This window comes from Eptatretus burgeri, chromosome 5 (genome assembly GCF_056783735.1).
Source record: "Eptatretus burgeri isolate ZD-2024b chromosome 5, Ebu_testis_v1, whole genome shotgun sequence".
In the NCBI taxonomy this organism is placed as follows: Eukaryota; Metazoa; Chordata; class Myxini; order Myxiniformes; family Myxinidae; genus Eptatretus; species Eptatretus burgeri.
In genome coordinates, this window is record NC_140965.1 from 22,908,903 (window position 1) to 22,930,499 (window position 21,597).

Here is a 21,597-nt window from a genome sequence, read left to right on the forward strand (position 1 = left end):
ACATTTGGTAAAAACCCAACACAACAAAGAAAACCATCCCTACTGTGAAGCATGGTGGTGGCAGCATCATGTTATGGGGATGGTTCTTATCAGCAGGGACTGGGGCACTTGTCAGGATAGAAGAGAAAATGGATGGAGTAAAATACAGAAAAATCCAAGAGGAAAACGTATTGCCCTCTACAAATAAGCTGAAATTGAGATGGAACTTCACCTTTCAGCATGACAACGACCCAAAGCACACAGCCAAAGCTATACTGGAGTGGCTAAGGAACAAAAAGATAAATGTCCTTGAGTGGCCTAGTCAGAGCCCCGACCTAAATCCAATCAAAAATCTGTGGCATGACTTGAAGATTGCTGTCCATTAAGCGCTCTTCACACAACTTGACTGAGCTTGAACAGTTTTGCTCAGAAGAATGGGCAAATATTGCCCAATCAAGGTGTGTAAAGTTGGTAGAAACCTATCCCAACAGACTTAAAGCTGTAATTGCCGTCAAAGGTGCTTCCACCAAGTATTAGCTCAGGGGGATGGACACTTATCCAACCAAGATATTCTAGTTTTGTTTTTTTTAATTAATTTTCTGAAATTTGTAGAATTTGTTTTTCACTCGGAAGTTGTGGGTTATGATGTGTAAATAAAGGTGGAAAAAGTCTGATTTAATGGAATTTAATTCCAGACAATAAGGCAACAAAAAGTGAAAAATTTGTCATTAGACTTTCTATATGACCAAGGAAATAGATAGGTGGGTTTATTTGACAACCATTCTGCAGTGATAGGGTAAGACTGAGATTTTTCAGGATTGATGGATATATTTAATTTATCAGAACAGTCAAATTATTTCCAGATCAGTAGAGAGAGAGAGAGACACAACAGCTGTCTGCTGAGCAGCGGGATGGGGGTATTGTACGACACAATGTGGAGTCGTCTGCAAAAAGGAAGAGCATTTTCTAGACCATCAGAGATAATTTATATTGAGCAACAGGACTGAGCCCAAAACACAGCCTTGGAGTACTCCAAACTGCACTGGGAGGGGGGACGAGAAGGTTCCATTGATGGCAAAATGTTGACTGCATGAGTGGATGTTGTCAAATTCAGGAATTCAGGATGGATGCAAAAGCATGTCCAGAGTTGAGTGATTGGGACGGAATCCAAACATGTCGGAGATTAAACTGATTGAAAAGAGGAAAGATTTATCATGGGTAATGGGGGGAGGGTGGGCAAGACACATGGTGAAGGGTGTGACACATGAGGGCTACTACAGACAGGGAAGGAAACATTAATGGTCATGTGACAACATTCTCTGTAGAGTGGACTTCTCATTTCTCATGATCCCCAACTCTGATAAACAGAGACAAACTTCACGACACAGATTAAATGAAGGGTTATTAAATGCACGGAGGAAAGTCATGCTGTATGTTCGGAGGACCGAGCATTTGCGTGATCGACAAATTTTGAAAATAAATTGTGTGAAGAAGAAGAGGAAGAGATTGAGATGAAGAAGAATACGAAAATGTGTGGAGTTTGTGACTGGCAGGTTCGGAAAATGAAACATTCTAAAATAAGTGTATTTTGCTCTCGTTGAGTCAAAAGCATTTAAAGCAAAAAGCAAATTTGTTCTCAGAGGAGATATTGAGAATGAAAGATGGAAAGCATGAGCAAAGAAAGGAACTATCAGGCAGAATGATTTATAGTGATTAATTAATGATAATAGTTGGTTTTTCTTTTTTATAAAATAAGGGGAAGTAAAATAGAAAGCAGAGAGCATAAAATGAGACCATGAAAGGTAAAATATGCCTTATGAGGATTGTGTCCATCTTGAGACAACGAGGACAATCCCGAGCTGGGGACTCGGCCGTTCGGCTAGACACACAAACTCAAATTCAACAATGCAGTAAAGCCTCAAATGTCATGGGTTTCGACCCATCGCAGGCAACCTATTGTGTTCCGATTTAGTTATCGCGATATTTCATTTTGGCCAATTGCGGTGTTCGAGCCGAGATGAGTCATTGTTTGCATCCGTGTGTACGATTACTTCCCATTACGAGCCTTTTGTTGTTTCTTGCGCACTGTTATAACTGTGGTAATAAAATCAGCATATGGGAATAAAGGTTAATTTAATAATGACTAGTCATTGAACAGGAAATGACATGTGGAGATCCTGTAATACTAGATCCGCAACATATAGTAGACACACAGCAGTTACTATGAAGGGAAAGTGCAGCACCTGTGGGCTGCCATTATGGGATCAATGAATCAACTGTGTGCAAATTTGAGTCAAATATCTGTGCAAAGGCATTACTGCCAGCAAAATGGAAAAGGCTCATTCCAGTCCCACGATCCTCATATTGAAAGGATGAAAAAAAAAAAATTTTGGATCGAGCACCAAACAGAAAAAAATACCTTTGAGTGGACCAGTGTACGGGAGAAATCTTTGTGGATTCACCAACGTTTTCACGAACCACCCAGGACCGAAGGCTCCAGTTCAACCATGGCTCATGGAACTGATTGAGGCAAAGGGATTTATGCTGGAGCAGGTTAATGCTGAAGAGATGGGATTATTTTGGAAGAAGATTCCATCTTGCACCTTCATGTCCAAGCAGGAAAGATCTGCAGGTCAAGGTGGCTAAGGATCGTTTTACCCTTCTTCTATGTGGCAATGCAGCAGGTGACTTTGTCGTGCTCCTGACGATCCAACAGCCATTGCACGTTCTACATCCACATCTTTCTGACCGTCACCCTCTCCCTCCAACAGCATCATCATCATCATCATCATCATCTACGAGCCAAGTCTCGTGTTTTCTATTTATGGCAGAGTAGAGTATGAACGAGTACGTAATACGTTTACCCTCACTCACCTCACCATTTTGTAATAAATTTAAAAGGTAAAAGTCTTGTGTTTTTGTTTAATTTACACTGGATTTATTGTATGTACATATATTTCAATTGTGATGCGTTTATTTCTGGTTGCCACCCACCTTCCTCTATATTTTCTCAAAGCTCAGAAACCAATCCCCCATTTTCCCATTGGCCCTTGGTTTCCACGATCGCGGTTTTAACTACCGTGTGGCATTTTCCAGCAACCTAACCCCACGGTATTTGAGAGTTTACTGTACACACACAAATAAGACATGGGGATAGGTTCAACACACAATTAACAACACAGGGATGCAACGATAACAGAAAAATTATACATCTGGTATGGAATTATTAGCTTTGAAGAGTTTCAAACCAAATTTTTCAACAAACTCAGACAAGGAATTTTGCTACACTCAAAGTGGAAATTTCTTTCTGTAGCATCTTCAGGATTTGTGGCCAAAATGCTTAAATCAGGCAATTTTGAAAAACACATGAAAACAGGTTTCCATCCAAATCCTGGAAAGGTCCAGGAGGGGTGGAATAAGGGGATTAGTATCATTTCCTGTATTAATCTGTCTTGAGTGTGAATTAGTGCTATACCAAATTAGTGCTATATAGAGCAACGCTATCTCATTAGGTGTTCCTCCAAATCCGAACGTGATCATGGCTGGAGCACAAAATGTCGTCACCACACCCCTCCAAAATAGCGGCTCTGCCTCAAAAAGTCTCCACCACCCATGCTACAATTACTCCAACAGCTGCATCACAGCCAGAGAATGGTATGGACAGGTCATGACGTCCATCCTGCCTTATGATTGGTGTGGAGGAGCGGCTCTGTGAGCCGAGCCCCTATTGATTCCCAAGGGCACATGCGCTCTCGTGCACCTGGCAGGCACACTCAGAACATACGCAACTGGTTGTCACTACTCTCCAGGGTCAGTGATTGGAGAGTACCCCTGAGTGGGCAGATTGTGGCCTCAAAGTATGGCTTAGCTCTACTCTTTGCTCTTATTGGCCGAGCTCATGCTTGTCCAGCATGAAATGGAGCTCACCGTCAGCTTCCAGTTTGCTGTCGACTGTCTGCTCACGTCCAGAGACGAGTTGCATGCCAGAGACATCACGTACAGCCAGCTTGTGGGCTTCCCAAACAAAACCTGTTCCAGTCTGTTGGCATGGATGCTGTGGATTTGAGTTGTGGTGCCTCTAGACCCTATTATTTGTATCAAGTCTGTCTTTCTTTCGTGTGGATTTCTCACTTCATGTTGTTTTGTGATTCAATAAATTAATGGTATTCCTCAAGGGTAAACCACCTGGAATTTTGGTTGTTCCATGGGGGTGTGGAGGGTCTCAATTTGAGGAAATAGTCTTTAAAAAATGCTGATGAGGTATAGATCTCATTCACATGTTGGCGCATTCTCCGCTCAGGTGAGGAAACGACCATATTCAGCCATAAGCTGCAATATGCGAAGCATCTGCTTCGGAATTATGCTGCTCCTCACCAGACTTGTCATTAATAGCCTTGGCGGGAGCTGCAAACAAAACAAGAAGTTCCCAATATCCTCATGGTGCATGTAATACATGAACAAGCTTCTGCTAAGCCGAAGATACTTTAAAACAAACAAAACACACACAAACAAAATAGAATTTTTTAAAGTACTGACAAACTCCACAATTCGTGAGTAATCCGCTCCTGAAAAATGCCGCGAATGTTGAGGTCCGTGAATGTCGGCCGTCGGGTCATTGGTTTTTTTTTATTATTATATTTTTTTTACGTTGTCTAGGGTCATGGGAAAAAGATTACACAGAACAAATCAGGACAAAACATAACAAAGGGAAAACACCAACAACAGGGCGGAGGGAGAAAGTAGTCTGAGACGGACAAACAAGGGATGCAGGTAATGATGAGCGGGATAAGGGAGAACGCAAAGGGTGGACAATATGAATAGTGGATACATAAACAAAATTGTGTTTGACCAGTTTGTGATTTTGTCAATGTCTGAGGAGAGGGAAGAGGCTGTTGCCTGTCTGTGAGAAGGATGAGGGATGTTACGGCAGAGCCCTAACAGCAAAGAGATAAAGAGGATTTTCCAGAGTCAGTGAGATCATTGATGAATATTAGGCATAAGATGGAGCCTAGAACACTGCCTTGGGGTAAATCAGCCTTGACAGGGAGACTAGAGGAGATGAAAGGGTTCTGTAGAGGGGCATAAGTTGGCTACAAAAGTGGAGGAAGTCAGTCATCCAAGAGTGGAGTTAGCCTTGGATTCCATAGGGAGACAGTATGAAGAGCAGGCAGGATGCCAGACTGTATCACTAACTCAAAATATGTTGAGAGAGAAGGCTCTAATCTATTGTCTGATATTGAGGGGCTCCACTATTGTTGGGAGAGTAGAAGCAGCATGTCCAAGGTAGAGTCACCAGGACTAAATCCAAATTGATGATCTGAGATGAGACTGTCAGAGAAAAGGAATGATTTTATGTTAATTGATATGATGGATTCCATAATATTGTTGATGATTGGAAGTAAGCTAATTGGACTGCAGTTAAGAAGATCTATTTTTGCACCTTTACAAGTAATGCTGTGATGTTGGCCAATTTCCAATTTCCCAGGTGGATATAGAAGACCAGTCCTGAAGTCAGTAAAAAAAAAAATAATAAAAAAATTTAAAAAACGCGAATGCAGAAGCAGGTCACACTTTAAGACCCGTGAATACGCGGAGTTCACGAAAAACAAATCTGCGAATAGCAGGGTCATACATTATTCGCAAAGCTTACTGATCAAATCAATGTTTTTAATCTCGAAAAATAAAATAGGGGGAAAATATTGAAGGGTTACCCTGGTGGGTCTACACGGAACGAATCTTTATGTGGCGAATGGAGAACGAACCTGTTTCTCGCACGCACCATACTTTTCGCCTTCCTCTTCTCAAACCTGTCTTCATCATCAGAAGACGATGATGATGATGAGGTTGAGTCACTGCTGTGAATAGCATGCCTCTTACGCCTGCCATCAAAATCAAAATTAAACAAAATTCAAGGTTATTTGTTAAGAACCTTTATTTATTTATTTATTTTAATCAAACCACACAAAACAGTCATACTGAAGATCAAAAGCAAAAATTGAGTTCAAATTTTTCAACACTGAAAACCCACAAGTACAATTGGTTTAAAATGTAAAGCTATGTCTATACAATTACAAAGGATATACTCCAAAGTCCTCGTAACAGATCAATGCACAATACCAAAGGCCCATGTCATATACGAGGTGTGTTCAAAAAGTATCCAACCTTAATTTTTCGTGCGTAAACAAATGAAGCTCGGGAGGCGTGGTTTGGTGCACGTATGTAGGCGATCCAAATCCGTATGCGTGAATATTTTCCCGCCTGCAGAAGCTGTCAGTCGCCGACAGACCGCCGATGAATGAGGAAGTGTAAGTGAGCGCCATCGGATTTTCGTTTTTAACAAAATGACGGATCACTGTGGTCTCATCGCCAGTGATCACTGTGTTGAAGAAGTTGGGATCGCTGTTCACAGTCTCCAGCATGTCCTGTGCGATCTCCAAACGGAATTGCTTCTGCTCGATCGTTAGCAGCTTTGGCACGAACTTCGCTGAGATTCTCCTTAAGCCCAAATCCTCAGTCACAATGGAATGAACGGATCCAATGCTGACGCCCGCCCGTCTGCAAGTTCTCTGATCATGATTCGACGATGCTACATCAGCAGGGTCCTCACTTGGTCAATGACGATCTCATTTCGGGGGGTTGAGGGCTGACCAGAACGTGCTTCACTTTCCTCTGATGTGCGACCATCTTTGAAGTGGTTGTACCACTCTTTTGTCTGTGTGGTGCCCATTGCTGCGTTCCCGAAGGCCTGTTGAATCTTGCGGATCGTTTCCACTTGGGAATCGCCAAGCTTTACACAAAATTGGATGCAGTGGCGTTGTTCATGTTTTTCCGTCATTTTGTCAAAAACGAAAATCCGACTGCGCTCACTTCCACTTCGTCACTCATCGGCGGTCTGTCGGCGACTGACAGCTTCTGCAGGCGGGAAAATATTCATGCATACGAATTAGGATCGCCAACATACGTGCACCAAACCACGCATCCCAAGCTTCATTTGTTTACGCACGAAAAATTAAGGTTGGATACTTTTTGAACACACCTCGTATATGCATGTGTGTGTATGTGTATACACACACACACACACACACACACACACACACACACACACACACACACACACACACACACACACACACACACACACACACACACACCGCGTACTTGCGAGGGCGTACTTGAATTTGTGCAACATTTCTGGCAAAACAGAAATGACGCAACCTTTGAATCTCGGTCTTTTTTCTATTACGAGAACAGTTTTATGACTTTTGTTATCTCGTGTGTGTGTGTGTGTGTGTGTGTGTGTGTGTGTGTGTGTGTGTATATGTATATGTATATATGTATATATATATGTATATATATATATATATGTATATGTATATATATATATATATGTATATATATATATGTATATATATATGTATATATGTATATATATATATATATATATATATATATATATATATATATATATATATATATATATATATATATATATATATATATATATATATATATATATATATATATATATATATATATATATATATATATATATATATATATATATATATATATATATATATATATATATATATATATATATATATATATATATATATATATATATATATATATATATATATATATATACACACACACACACACACACACACCGTATTTATCCTAATAGGAGCCCTCTTCTAATAAAGGCCCTGCCCCCCCCCCTCTTTGAGCAAAATTTCATGTTTCAAGGGTGTCTCTAATAATAGCCCGATCCCCCCTCCCCCATCACCTGGTGTGAAACAATTGAGACAGCTGTAGCCTGCAGAGGGAGCCTGGCCCACCTGACCAGGCCGGGACCCGGCTTTGTTGACAGGTGTGTTTGGGGGCGGTCAAGTCAGTGTGGTGTCGCATTCTGCATAATTTATACCCCTCTACCTTGACAATACTTGTATCTTCATAATAAAACAAATGAATAATAAAAAAAATTTGTTCTGTAGATTGTCTCTAATAAAGGCCCCCTCCCCTCCTTCATCAAACTGGTATTCTAATAAACGCCCAGGGCTTATATTACAATAACTACTGTATACATATATATATATACACATATATATATATATATATATATATATATATATATATATATATATATATATATATATATATATATATATATATATATACATACATATATATACATATACAGCAAGTCGTCGACTTACGACCTATGCGACTTGCGACTGATCGACTTTACAACCACGCCCGCGATATGTACTGCATGTCTGGCCACGACTGCTCCGCGTCTGGCAGCGCGAGTGTTGCCCAGCTGGGCATACGACAGTTTCCGCCCCAGCGCCTGGCAGTACTAGCGTGTTAGCGTGGTCTCAGTATAGCGCAGTTTATCTGTATCCGTTTGTCTTAAAAATTTTACTTCAAACCCCCAAGATGTCTACTAAGAGGAAATTATCTTTGTCTACTCCTCAACCTGCCAAGAAGGAAAGAAAGGCCATTGATCTCGCCACGAAAATGAAGGTGATCAAACAGTACGAAGGAGGAAAGAAAGTGAATGCGATCGCACGTGATCTTAAGTTATCACACTCTACTGTGTCGACGATTTTGGAAGATAAAGAAAGGATTCGTGAAGCTGTGCAAGGTTCTGCACCCATGCAATCGACAGTTATAACGACGCAACGGACCGGGCCCATCCACAAAATGGAGAAATTGCTGCATGTTTGGATGGAAGATAAGATCCAAAAACGGACACCTTTTAGCCTTTTTACTGTAGGGACGAAGGCTAGAAGTCTATTTCAGACTTTGAAAGAGCACGCCGGAGAAGACTACAGTCAAGAATTTGTAGCAAGTATTGGCTGGTTCAAAAGATTCAAGAAAAGATTCCAAATTCATAATGTTCGAGTGACTGGAGAAGCAGCGAGTGCAGATGAGGAAGGAGCTCGTAAGTTTGAAATTTACGAGGAGAAAAAGAAAAACAATTTAGACAAAGCTCACCATGTTAACGAAAAAAACAACTCCTCCGGATACCGCGAGCGCTGCCCCAGCTGATAACATCGACGATCCACAGCCAAGCACGAGTGACCAATAACATGTTTTGTATTTTTAAAATTTAGTATGTTTTGTAACTACTGTAAAATGTTTTCTACTTTTTTGTATTTTTGTATGTTTTTGCAAATATTAAACCAATTGTACTGTAGTATGCAGTGTTTGACTTAAACCTGACGGACGTAAAAACGTTATACCGTAACAATAAAAATGGTTTTTATAACCATGGTTATAACAATAATGAACAAAGAAAATGTTAATAAAATATGACATACAGATGATTATTATATCATTATACAGTATAATATACATACGGTAATTTTTGCATTGGCCTATACACTATAAATAAAGGTAAAAATAAAGGTTGGCCAACTTACGACTGGTCGGTCGTAACCGAGTAAGTGTCGATGACTTACTGTATATATACACAGACACATATATATATATATATATATATATATATATATATATATATATATATATATATATATATATATATATATATATATATATATATATATATATATATATATATATATATATATATATATATATATATATATATATATATATCTTCTTTCGGCTGCTCCCGTTCGGGGTCGCCACAGCGGATCATCCGTATGATCCGCATAGTGATTTGGCACATGTTTTACGCCGGATGCCTTTCCTGACGCAACCCTGGTCGCCTCTTACGACACAGGGATATGGTACACCTATTTTAACCGGGGTATACACCAGCCCAGTATACTGGTACTCATTTCGCCGACCTCGGAAGGATGACAGGCTGAGTCAACCCCCTGGTGTATTAATTCAGTGACCCAACGGGGCTTGAACTCGGGACCTTTTGGATCCCAAGCCGCTGCCCTAACCACTGCGCCAACACAAGGCTCATATATATATATATATATATATATATATATATATATATATATATATATATATATATATATATATATATATATATATATATATCATGGGCCTTTGGAATTGTAGACCCCACTCGATCTGTAGACCACCCTCAAACCCCAATGTTTTCTTTTTTTTAATGCCGTGAACAAACCTTGGTACATCACGGCTGATAAAGGTTGTGGTGAAGTTTCATCGATATCGTGTGTGTAGTTTCAGGGAAGAAGTTGCAATTGATTGTGGACATACTGACAGACGGACAGACAAGCCATCCCACAAGCTCTCCAGAACTACATTCCAAATAAGCTAACAAACATGACTGCAATTTTGCATCTCAATAAGTTTGCAAAAACACTCCAGGTGCTATAAAACTATTAAGAATGAAACAAGGTCAACAAAGGCTGATTAGAAGCGCTCAATTTATGCAAGGTGCTCCAAAAACACACACACACACACACACACACACACACACACACACACACACACACACACACACACACACACACACACACACACACACACACACACACACACACACACACACACACACACACACACACACACACACACGACACGATCGAGTTGTCTGGTCTGGACTACAAGTTATCATCCTGGCATGGAGGACATGTCCCAATGGAGGTTACAAAGCTGGATATCCCATCTGTTAATGCTCAACAATTGAAAAGTCCAACGGTGCCAATAACCGGAAAAAAAGGGGGGAGTGGGGCAACATGTGCCATTACGCAGCACAACTTCCTATATTTGCCTTCCCAGAACTCGTGACAGAAGATTTTACCCTATTTTCCCTAGAAAGTATGACCCCTTAAAGTTACTTTGGCAACCTAAGTCATTCACAAAAAAATTGTCAGCTGTCCCCCAGGTGGTGGGTCTGGACCCCAGACCCCCTTGAAAAAAAAACCATCCCAGGGGGTTGCATTTACCCGATCAAATACATGGACCAAACATTGTCAAAATAAAGGATTCCAAAAATAATAAAACCGCCCAAATTTCCAAGGGCATAAACTCATCAATTAGTTACATGATTAATTAATACTTCATTATATGTCCATTCACTTTATTTTGTAAGAAGTATTTTCTTAACAAAGTTTTATTTTACAGATCAAATCATTTAAATATTTTCTTTGTTTACTTTTTGTATTATCATCTGGTTACACCTCGTCGTCACTGCTTTCATTGTTGCTGTCACTTTCTTCCTGTTTGTCTTCATAGTCATCCACCTCTTCTACGATAACAAAAAAAAGTATTTCAGGCTTGAAGAAAGCTTTTCCACTTTGGGGGAAAAAACAAATTTACCCTTATTTCTGTCAAAATGTTCTTAAATACATTGTAATTCACTGCCCTCATCGCCTATGGGTCTGTGTTTGATGTTTTTTCTGTCCGATGTAACTTTATTTCCCCAACCACGAGATTCTCTTTCTCTCGCTGCCAGTAACTCAGTTGAGGCTCATTCTTTGTGTCAAAGCCCTGCTTCTCTTCTTGTTCTCTCATTTCTTTCATACCAAGAGGTGTTTCTTTTGCTTCTGCTTGATACTTTGATCGGCAAACCGCTTGACATTTCACTTCCTTTGCTGTGAAATCAATCTCACTTATCCATGTAAGTAACTGGTCATCTCCCTTCCAATGTGCGTACTTCCTCACATTTTCAACAAAGTTAGTTGTTTTGACATTCGCCAACTGTTACTCAATCTCTTTTACCTTCTTTCCAATCAAAAACAGGGGTTTTGGTATTGCATCACAACTGCCTTAAATGAAGACAAATTTTACTTTTGAGTTTGTAAATTTTTTTAGAAAACATTACTGAATTCATGAGAAGTGGAAAGAAGTAAGTAAAGGGAACAGGCCTGTCATGTACAACAACTTAAGAAATTATCTCAAAGTATCTCATGTGTTTTCTGTTTAGGCATTATTTGTGCCCTGGTTTCTGTTGATGAACTCTCTGTTTTTACTACTTCTGTGCTTCTAAATGCACTGTACAGGCAGTATGATGCGAGGGCGTACTTGAATTTGTGCAACCTTTCCGGCAAAACAGAAATGATGCAACCTAGAATCTCGGTCTTTTTTCGATTACGAGAACAGTTTTACGATTTGTGTAATCGACCACCATACTTCTTTGTTTTGACAAAGTTCAGTCCATGTAGCTTTTAGATTTTCGCTTGTTTATTTACGTCTGTCTATTTATCCCTTGTTCCTGCTGTTCGCGTGTTATTCCCCTTCTCTTTCTGCTGTACCTTTTGCACTGTTGCCTCCTGATCTATTCTGTGTTCTCGTTCTTCCATGACCCTGGACATTGTATACCAAAAAAAATTGTAGAAAATAGGAGTAATAACCCTGGGTGCTCACCTGGTAGAATAATGATACTGAGGACGAAGTCAACATGGAACGAAATCAGAAAAAAATGCACTAATGAGCAAATGTTATAGGAAAAACCTATTTGGGGGGAGGGGGCAACCCCCAGTGGACCCTCTGAGGGCACGATTATTTTTAATAGTGTGAGCAAACTTTGGTACATCACGGGTGATGAAGGTTGTGGGCATGTTTCATCAAAATTGTGTGCGATTTCGAAGAAGAAAGCAAATACATATTTTGGGGGGCAACTCCTCACCCCACGGTCGACCATCTTGGACCCCCCCCCCCCCGTCGACCATCTTAGACCCCAATTTTCTATAATGGTGTGAACAAACTTTGGTAAATAATCATGGGTGATGAAGGTTGTGGTCAAGTGTCATCAAAATTGTGTGTGTAGTTTCTGAGAAGAAATGAAATACCTCTTTTGGAGGGGCAACTCCCCCCCCCCATCCCCAAGAAACTCCCTCTGTGGACCCCCCTCAGACCCCAAAGTTTTCTTTTTTTAATTCCGTGAACAAACCTTGGTACATCACGGCTGATGAAGGTTGTGGTAAAGTTTCATCGATATCGTGTGTGTAGTTTCGAGGAAGAAGTTGCAAGTGATTGTGGACATACCAACAGATGGACAGACAAGCCATCCCACAAGCTCTCCAGAACTACATTCCAAATGAGCGAACAAACACGACCGCAATTTTGCATCTCAATAAGTTTGCAAAAACACTCCAGGTGATATCAAACTATTTAGAATGAAACAAGGTCGACAACGGCTGATTAGAAGCGCTCAATTTATGCAGGGTGTTCCCAAAAAGGTTTAGTAATGATATACTGTACTCGCAATGGATGTTTTTCAAGTGTGTCGTGAAACTTAAATACATTTGCTCAATTTGTCGTTCAAATTGTCTAAGCCAAGAAAATAGTTTCCAGGCTGCTACTTCAGCCATATGTCTCAGTTCCTTCAGTCAGTTCCTGGTCATCAGTGAATTAGCATCCGTGCAAGTGACTTCAAACGTCAAAGAAGATCATCGTCACTGCAGGCCATGTCTGGGCCGTACAGGGGAAATCTGGCTGCTCAAATCCAGTTACAAATGGCAGTCTGCACAAGATGGCCCTGTATACAGGCGACGTCATGAAGGAGCACACCACTGGTCAAAATTCCTCGGTGATCCTCTTGATGGGCTGCCCCAATTTTTTGCACGAGACTGGGATAATATTCCCTTGCGATTGTAGTTCTGTGAGGCATAAACTCAATCAGCAGTAATTCCATTGGTATCCCCGATAATTGGACCATCTTGCTGGCTGGGCGATAGCTGCTGACTTAATTAGGTCAATAGAGAATGCTGATATTTTGGAGAAGCAATCTCAATTAGACTTTGGACATGCCCAAGTGTTGGTCGATGAAAGGGAAAACTCCACCTTGAGATATTCGAGGTTCTGTGGATATTTCGGCAACTTTAAGACTGAGATTCAACATCGCTATCACCCAACCTGGGCAACAGTTTTTGGGTCAGCCACATCGGTTGGCTGCTCTGACCTGGAAATGACATATCTAAGCTTATTCAGCTGTCCATTTGGCTGCTGTATAATATTTGGGTGCATCTTTGCCATACTTTGCTACCATGAGAATTTATTTGCATTCAGAAGAATGGGTGAATTCAGAAGAATTGCACTTCTCGGGTGGCAAAGATGCTGTTCCTCAACCACTTTAATGTCAATCACATTCAGTAAAAATACTTCAAAACAAAAATAAAGGATTCAAAAATAGAATCAGAGTAGCACAAGTAGTTTAGTCTTAAGTGATCTGGTAAATATAGTGTATGAATACACCAAAAGAATGGACTTCCAAAGCTGAGGAGCAACAATGAAAACATTCCCGATACACAGAGAGTTTAAGGGATGAGTCAAGTGTCGAGGAAGGAAGACCCAGATAGTGAAAGAGTTGCACGTGGGGGCATAAATACATGGACCACACAAACAATGGTAGCAAAAGAGGAGATAAAACAAGATAGCGGTGTACAAAAACTACTTAACATGGTGGAGAACATCACTTAACTTCAGAGAATGAGGGAAAGAGGCAGAAATTCGAAAGACAGGCAGGAAGGAGACCGATTGAGTTGAGATAAATGAAAATCTTGTACATCGGTTGATGGATAAAGACTCTCTGGATGTTACAACTGGGTGGGGCTAGAAAAAGCATAGGCTAAGGGCAGGGGATCCAATGTAAGACTGTGGAATAAACAAAAAGCAGCACCTCTCTCCGTGGTAATGATAAATCAGTGTTATGAAAACTATGCTATGTACGACAAACTGCAGCACGTACCATGTAAGAAAAACAATCTTCAAAATTAAAGATGTTACCTTTATACAGCTCCATTCAAACTTCACAACGTAACTGCGGAGTTTGTCATGCCCATCAAATTTTCTTCTTTTGTTTGCCATGTTTGCCATGCCCATCAAATTTTGCACAAGATATGCTAGCAGCATGAACAACATGATCACTGATGTAGAAGATAAAGAAGGACCATGGCAGCATACCGTTTGTAGTAGGGACTTTGTGGACCACCACGACTTCTCGTATACCTGCGACGTGCTGGAGAGTGGTGATCAGAGAAAAGCTCTGCGGCACGTTGCTTCCGAGTCACTGGTTCTGGATGGGAATGAGACAAGAAAATCTCAGTCATGACGATGACTTCAAAAGCAGTCACTTTGTATCCCAAAAGAAAGGTCAAACAAAAACCTAAGATTTAGACAGGTTTGCTCTTACCAATAGGAGGTGCTTGGTATCTCTGCACTGCTGTCCTCTTGCGTAGCCGATATGGCTTTGTTGTCCGTCCACTGTCTTCAACTACCTCATCATCTTCATCTTCATCCTCTTCTTCATCCTCTTCATCTTCTCTGTCTGCATCTTCAACTTCATTTGAGTCTGAAAAGTTGAAAGGGGGTCCATTTGCTGCACTGCCTGGAATAAGCAAAGAAAATTTGGCATCCTCATTTAGTAATGTTACCCAAAATAATCTATAAAAAATAAATGTGTGTGTGTGTGTGTGTGTGTGTGTGTGTGTGTGTGTGTGTGTGTGTGTGTGTGTGTGTGTGTGTGTGTGTGTGTGTGTGTGTGTGTGTGTGTGTCCTCCACAACTCCAAAACTATAATACCTCGCAGCCTGAAACTTTGCATGGATACTAAGGAAACTCCAAGGAAGTGCGAGAGTGAAAATTGCATGTTTGGGTTCATTAAAACACCCTTTTTGATGACAATTAACGGCCATATTTAATTATGTCCTTCATCAGGCGATCCTCGGCCACTTCGCTCTCTGGGGTCTTAAGGCATTTCCTGGGTAACCTCGCTGGGGTCTGAAGCTGCCATGCTTTTTTGGCCTGTTCAACCATGCCTTGACTTGGAACAGGCCGCAACGATTTATTAAAGATAAAGTTATATTGTTGTGGGCCGGGTATCGGCTGCGAACACGACCGCTAGGTGGAGCAGTAGGGTCGACTCCACCGAACACCCAGAATCTAGATCGTGCCTTTCGGAGAACTCCGAGGGTACGGGTCCCTTACAGGACCGTGAATCGTCAATAAAATCAACCATTTGGTACACTGGTACAGGGTTATTTGCCAAACTTCAAAATACCTAGAGGCCCACGTGGCGAACTACCGAGTATTCACACCCCGACGGAACGAGTCGTTTCCATGATCGACCCGTGCGTAACCCGAGCGAATGGTTACCGAGATCCCGTCGGTCCGAATGCACACAACTACAGGAATAACGGCCTTCTTTAATTCACCAACACGCATCGTGTTAAACCAATGAAGAAAACACAGAAACGAGCTGATACATTTAACAGGGGATTTATTTACAATAGGGAAAGGGGAAGCACAGAGCAGAATTAACACCGAATATAGTCATGCAATGTACAAAGAGCAAGCACTTAACAATTTCTACCTACAGACGGGCCCACAAAAACACACACACACACCCAAAAGAAACGGTGGCCACGGCCTTTATTGAGGCCTCCAGCTCAGAGGGAAAGGTGAGCTGAAGACCAGAGCTTGCACTCGGACCTGTCCGCCTCGAGCGGGTACGTTGAGCTGGCGGGGTGGCGGGACTCGGACCTGGAGCAGCCCAGGCGTCCACATGACCGGGCTCCCGGCGAACGGAGGCTGGCAGGGCGAAGACTGGCAAGACGAAAACTGGCTTTCAAAAGAAGAACCACCACATGCGAAAAACGGAGCCTGACCTTTTATCCTCCCCCCTCCGTCAGCCGAACCTCGGTGTCGTGGTGTATGTCTTTCCTCATTGGCTGGTTTTGGCGCGCAGAATCGCTTCGCCTTCCCCAATGGCCAAAACGAGCGGCAAGTCCGTCGATTGGCCCGGGGGCGTGGAGACGTCACGCGGACCACCTTTCTCACCGTGGCGGGGGTCTGATTGGCTGAGCGGCGGACACCTCATTCGCAGCACACTGATTGGTCGAGGGCCGCCGCGAGGCTCCTCCTTGAACTCTGCCAACCACAGGCGCCATGGCGTCGGCCAGAGCGAGGTGAAGGTGAGGGTGATGCTGGTGTTATCGAAGGAGATGTATGGATGTAATTCAAATCCTAACTATCAAAATAGCTTCGCAGCGCATGTATGTAATTCCCATTAGACACAGGTAGGGGGCCCCAACTAGAAACACACACTTATCAAAATAACTAAGCTACAGGGACGGCTGTCTGTCTGTGTGCACAAGGTTTCCAGATTCGTAACAATATATTATTTTTCCACTTCCCTCACTTATATCGAATGCCTGTTCATCATAGCTACGAATCGCTGTGTACATCGCTTTTGCAAGTACTATAGTTTTCAAATTAGGAGCTTGAAGAGATTTTATGCATTATATGATGCAATTTTCCACGATCGACTCTCACAGACTAATTAAAATACATCATCAAAATATTATTTTGGTTTTGAGGATCGGATACCGTCCGGACAAAACAACTATCAAAATCTATTGTGAAATCTGATAATTTAAAGAAATATCGAGTGTTATATCTAAGCCAATATACCAATTTACTTGAAGCAAGCAAGACTATGTTCCCTCCTCCATATGGACACAAGAAAATGTGAAATTTCCAAAGCATTAAACTTATCTTTTTCTATTGTTTGTAGAATCATGTTGAGTGAACCAAAAATTTTAGGAACGTGCCAAAATTAGCCAGCTTCATTGAGCTATATGATTTAATGCATTCACTGCGAGATAGTGTTCTGTCCCCCAGAGGGACTGACTATCCACAGTGTCTGCCAGATATGTGCCGATATTTTTGGAGGTATTGCAAGGTGCTCTGCAGGGAATCAAAGCAAATCTGGTTTTTAAAAAAAACCCCCAAAAAACAGATGTTTAAAAAAAAAGGAGTTATAATGCTTGCGTGGACCTTGGTAGCACGAAGCACGGACCACATCCCATCATGCACTTCCTTGGGGTAGCAGTACCCCGAACAGACGTACCACATGACACATGCACAGACGAGCAGGCAAATTGGCGAATTTATAGATTAGTTCTATTTCTCTTAACTGCTAAGTGTGTGGTGAAGACTGGCTTTAAAGTTAAAGGGATCCTTTATGGTAGCAGGGACAGCTTGGCCAACCGTTCCTTATCAACCATTCAATTGAAGTGCTTAAGCCACTTGCCGAGCGCCCATTGTCGACAGCAGTACCGTGCTACGTCATTTTGAGCGAATTGCGGACGCTTTCGTCATGGCACGTCATTTAGAGCGAGTGGTGCGTGCACCGTCACCCAGAGCGAGTGGTCCGTGCACCGTCACCCAGAGCGAGTGGTCCGTGCACCGTCACCCAGAGCGAGTGGTCCGTGCACCGTCACCCAGAGCGAGTGGTCCGTGCACCGTCACCCAGAGCGAGTGGTCCGTGCACCGTCACCCAGAGCGAGTGGTCCGTGCACCGTCACCCAGAGCGAGTGGTCCGTGCACCGTCACCCAGAGCGAGTGGTGCGTGCACCGTCACCCAGAGCGAGTGGTGCGTGCACCGTCACCCAGAGCGAGTGGTCCGTGCACCGTCACCCAGAGCGAGTGGTCCGTGCACCGTCACCCAGAGCGAGTGGTCCGTGCACCGTCACCCAGAGCGAGTGGTCCGTGCACCGTCACCCAGAGCGAGTGGTCCGTGCACCGTCACCCAGAGCGAGTGGTCCGTGCACCGTCACCCAGAGCGAGTGGTCCGTGCACCGTCACCCAGAGCGAGTGGTCCGTGCACCGTCACCCAGAGCGAGTGGTCCGTGCACCGTCACCCTGAGCGAGTGGTCCGTGCACCGTCACCCAGAGCGAGTGGTCCGTGCACCGTCACCCAGAGCGAGTGGTCCGTGCACCGTCACCCAGAGCGAGTGGTCCGTGCACCGTCACCCAGAGCGAGTGGTCCGTGCACCGTCACCCAGAGCGAGTGGTCCGTGCACCGTCACCCAGAGCGAGTGGTCCGTGCACCGTCACCCAGAGCGAGTGGTCCGTGCACCGTCACCCAGAGCGAGTGGTCCGTGCACCGTCACCCAGAGCGAGTGGTCCGTGCACCGTCACCCAGAGCGAGTGGTCCGTGCACCGTCACCCAGAGCGAGTGGTCCGTGCACCGTCACCCAGAGCGAGTGGTCCGTGCACCGTCACCCAGAGCGAGTGGTCCGTGCACCGTCACCCAGAGCGAGTGGTCCGTGCACCGTCACCCAGAGCGAGTGGTCCGTGCACCGTCACCCAGAGCGAGTGGTCCGTGCACCGTCACCCAGAGCGAGTGGTCCGTGCACCGTCACCCAGAGCGAGTGGTCCGTGCACCGTCACCCAGAGCGAGTGGTCCGTGCACCGTCACCCAGAGCGAGTGGTCCGTGCACCGTCACCCAGAGCGAGTGGTCCGTGCACCGTCACCCAGAGCGAGTGGTCCGTGCACCGTCACCCAGAGCGAGTGGTCCGTGCACCGTCACCCAGAGCGAGTGGTCCGTGCACCGTCACCCAGAGCGAGTGGTCCGTGCACCGTCACCCAGAGCGAGTGGTCCGTGCACCGTCACCCAGAGCGAGTGGTCCGTGCACCGTCACCCAGAGCGAGTGGTCCGTGCACCGTCACCCAGAGCGAGTGGTCCGTGCACCGTCACCCAGAGCGAGTGGTCCGTGCACAGTCACCCAGAGCGAGTGGTCCGTGCACCGTCACCCAGAGCGAGTGGTCCGTGCACCGTCACCCAGAGCGAGTGGTCCGTGCACCGTCACCCAGAGCGAGTGGTCCGTGCACCGTCACCCAGAGCGAGTGGTCCGTGCACCGTCACCCAGAGCGAGTGGTCCGTGCACCGTCACCCAGAGCGAGTGGTCCGTGCACCGTCACCCTGAGCGAGTGGTCCGTGCACCGTCACCCTGAGCGAGTGGTCCGTGCACCGTCACCCTGAGCGAGTGGTCCGTGCACCGTCACCCTGAGCGAGTGGTCCGTGCACCGTCACCCTGAGCGAGTGGTCCGTGCACCGTCACCCTGAGCGAGTGGTCCGTGCACCGTCACCCTGAGCGAGTGGTCCGTGCACCGTCACCCTGAGCGAGTGGTCCGTGCACCGTCACCCTGAGCGAGTGGTCCGTGCACCGTCACCCTGAGCGAGTGGTCCGTGCACCGTCACCCTGAGCGAGTGGTCCGTGCACCGTCACCCTGAGCGAGTGGTCCGTGCACCGTCACCCTGAGCGAGTGGTCCGTGCACCGTCACCCTGAGCGAGTGGTCCGTGCACCGTCACCCTGAGCGAGTGGTCCGTGCACCGTCACCCTGAGCGAGTGGTCCGTGCACCGTCACCCTGAGCGAGTGGTCCGTGCACCGTCACCCTGAGCGAGTGGTCCGTGCACCGTCACCCTGAGCGAGTGGTCCGTGCACCGTCACCCTGAGCGAGTGGTCCGTGCACCGTCACCCTGAGCGAGTGGTCCGTGCACCGTCACCCTGAGCGAGTGGTCCGTGCACCGTCACCCTGAGCGAGTGGTCCGTGCACCGTCACCCTGAGCGAGTGGTCCGTGCACCGTCACCCTGAGCGAGTGGTCCGTGCACCGTCACCCTGAGCGAGTGGTCCGTGCACCGTCACCCTGAGCGAGTGGTCCGTGCACCGTCACCCTGAGCGAGTGGTCCATGGAACCGTCACCCTGAGCGAGTGGTCCGTGCACCGTCACCCTGAGCGAGTGGTCCGTGCACCGTCACCCTGAGCGAGTGGTCCGTGCACCGTCACCCTGAGCGAGTGGTCCGTGCACCGTCACCCTGAGCGAGTGGTCCGTGCACCGTCACCCTGAGCGAGTGGTCCGTGCACCGTCACCCTGAGCGAGTGGTCCGTGCACCATCACCCTGAGCGAGTGGTCCGTGCACCGTCACCCTGAGCGAGTGGTCCGTGCACCGTCACCCTGAGCGAGTGATCCGTGCACCTTCACCCTGAGCGAGTTCTTATGAAATAACACCTGATTTCCGAGCCGGATGCCGTATGTACGTGTTTTCTAGATTTCTAAGCCAATTTTTTTTTTCCACCCGTCTCACGCAGCTGTTTATAAAGAATACTGTTTGTGAGCATATCCCTGAAATGTCTATTGAACTACAGTGGTATTTTTCGGTGAAAGCAACTCAAGGTTTCTGAGTTGTACACAGTAAGCAATGCAGTTGGTAATCACACTGACTCCAACCTGCTGATTCCTGAAAAATTGCCGATGTCGGCCAAGCGTGCGTGCGTGCTTGTGTGTTTCATAAAGCAGAACATATTCTCTCTGCTAACTCCCCCATGTGTCTGTGTCTGTTTCTCTCTTTGTCTGTATAGATACGGACGGTGGACATTTCTGGTTGGTGTTTGTCACCAGAGGTGGAGGGAAGGATGGAGGGAAGGAAGGAAGGGAAACAATAGATGGATGGAGGGAAGGGATGGATGAGTGAAGGGAAGGGAAGTGAAGGGATGGATGAGTGAAGGGAAGGGAAGTGAAGGGATGGATGAGTGAAGGGAAGGGAAGTGAAGGGATGGGTGGGTGGAGGGAAAGGAAGTGAAGGGATGAATGGGTGGAGGGAAGGGAAGTGAAGGGATGGATGGGTGGAGGGAATGGATGGGGGGAGGGAATGGGTGGGTGGAGGGAATGGATGGGTGGAGGGAATGGATGGGTGGAGGGAATGGATGGGTGGAGGGAATGGATGGGTGGAGGGAATGGATGGGTGGAGGGAATGGATGGGTGGAGGGAATGGATGGGTGGAGGGAATGGATGGGTGGAGGGAATGGATGGGTGGAGGGGGTGGATGGGTGGGGGGAATGGATGGGGGGAGGGAAGGATGGGTGGAGGGAAGGA

The 21,597-nt window shown here is 45.1% G+C and overlaps 1 protein-coding gene across 18 annotated transcripts in view; it reads right to left on the minus strand.

Moving 5' to 3' along the window:
- The window catches only part of LOC147026056 (ATPase family AAA domain-containing protein 2-like), a 138,367-nt gene that overhangs the window by 64,111 nt on the left and 52,659 nt on the right, over nucleotides 1-21,597 (minus strand). For 14 of the 18 annotated variants that reach the window (XM_085881078.1, XM_085881063.1, XM_085881062.1 and 11 more), the window contains 3 exons: nucleotides 15,068-15,262; nucleotides 14,839-14,950; nucleotides 5,742-5,858 (listed from right to left, as the gene is read on the minus strand). In XM_085881078.1, coding sequence (XP_085737204.1) covers nucleotides 5,742-5,858; nucleotides 14,839-14,950; nucleotides 15,068-15,262 — 424 coding nt within the window. The remainder of the gene's footprint in view (nucleotides 1-5,741; nucleotides 5,859-14,838; nucleotides 14,951-15,067; nucleotides 15,263-21,597) is intronic. The other 4 variants (XM_085881070.1, XM_085881066.1, XM_085881072.1 and 1 more) reach the window with 3 other exon arrangements.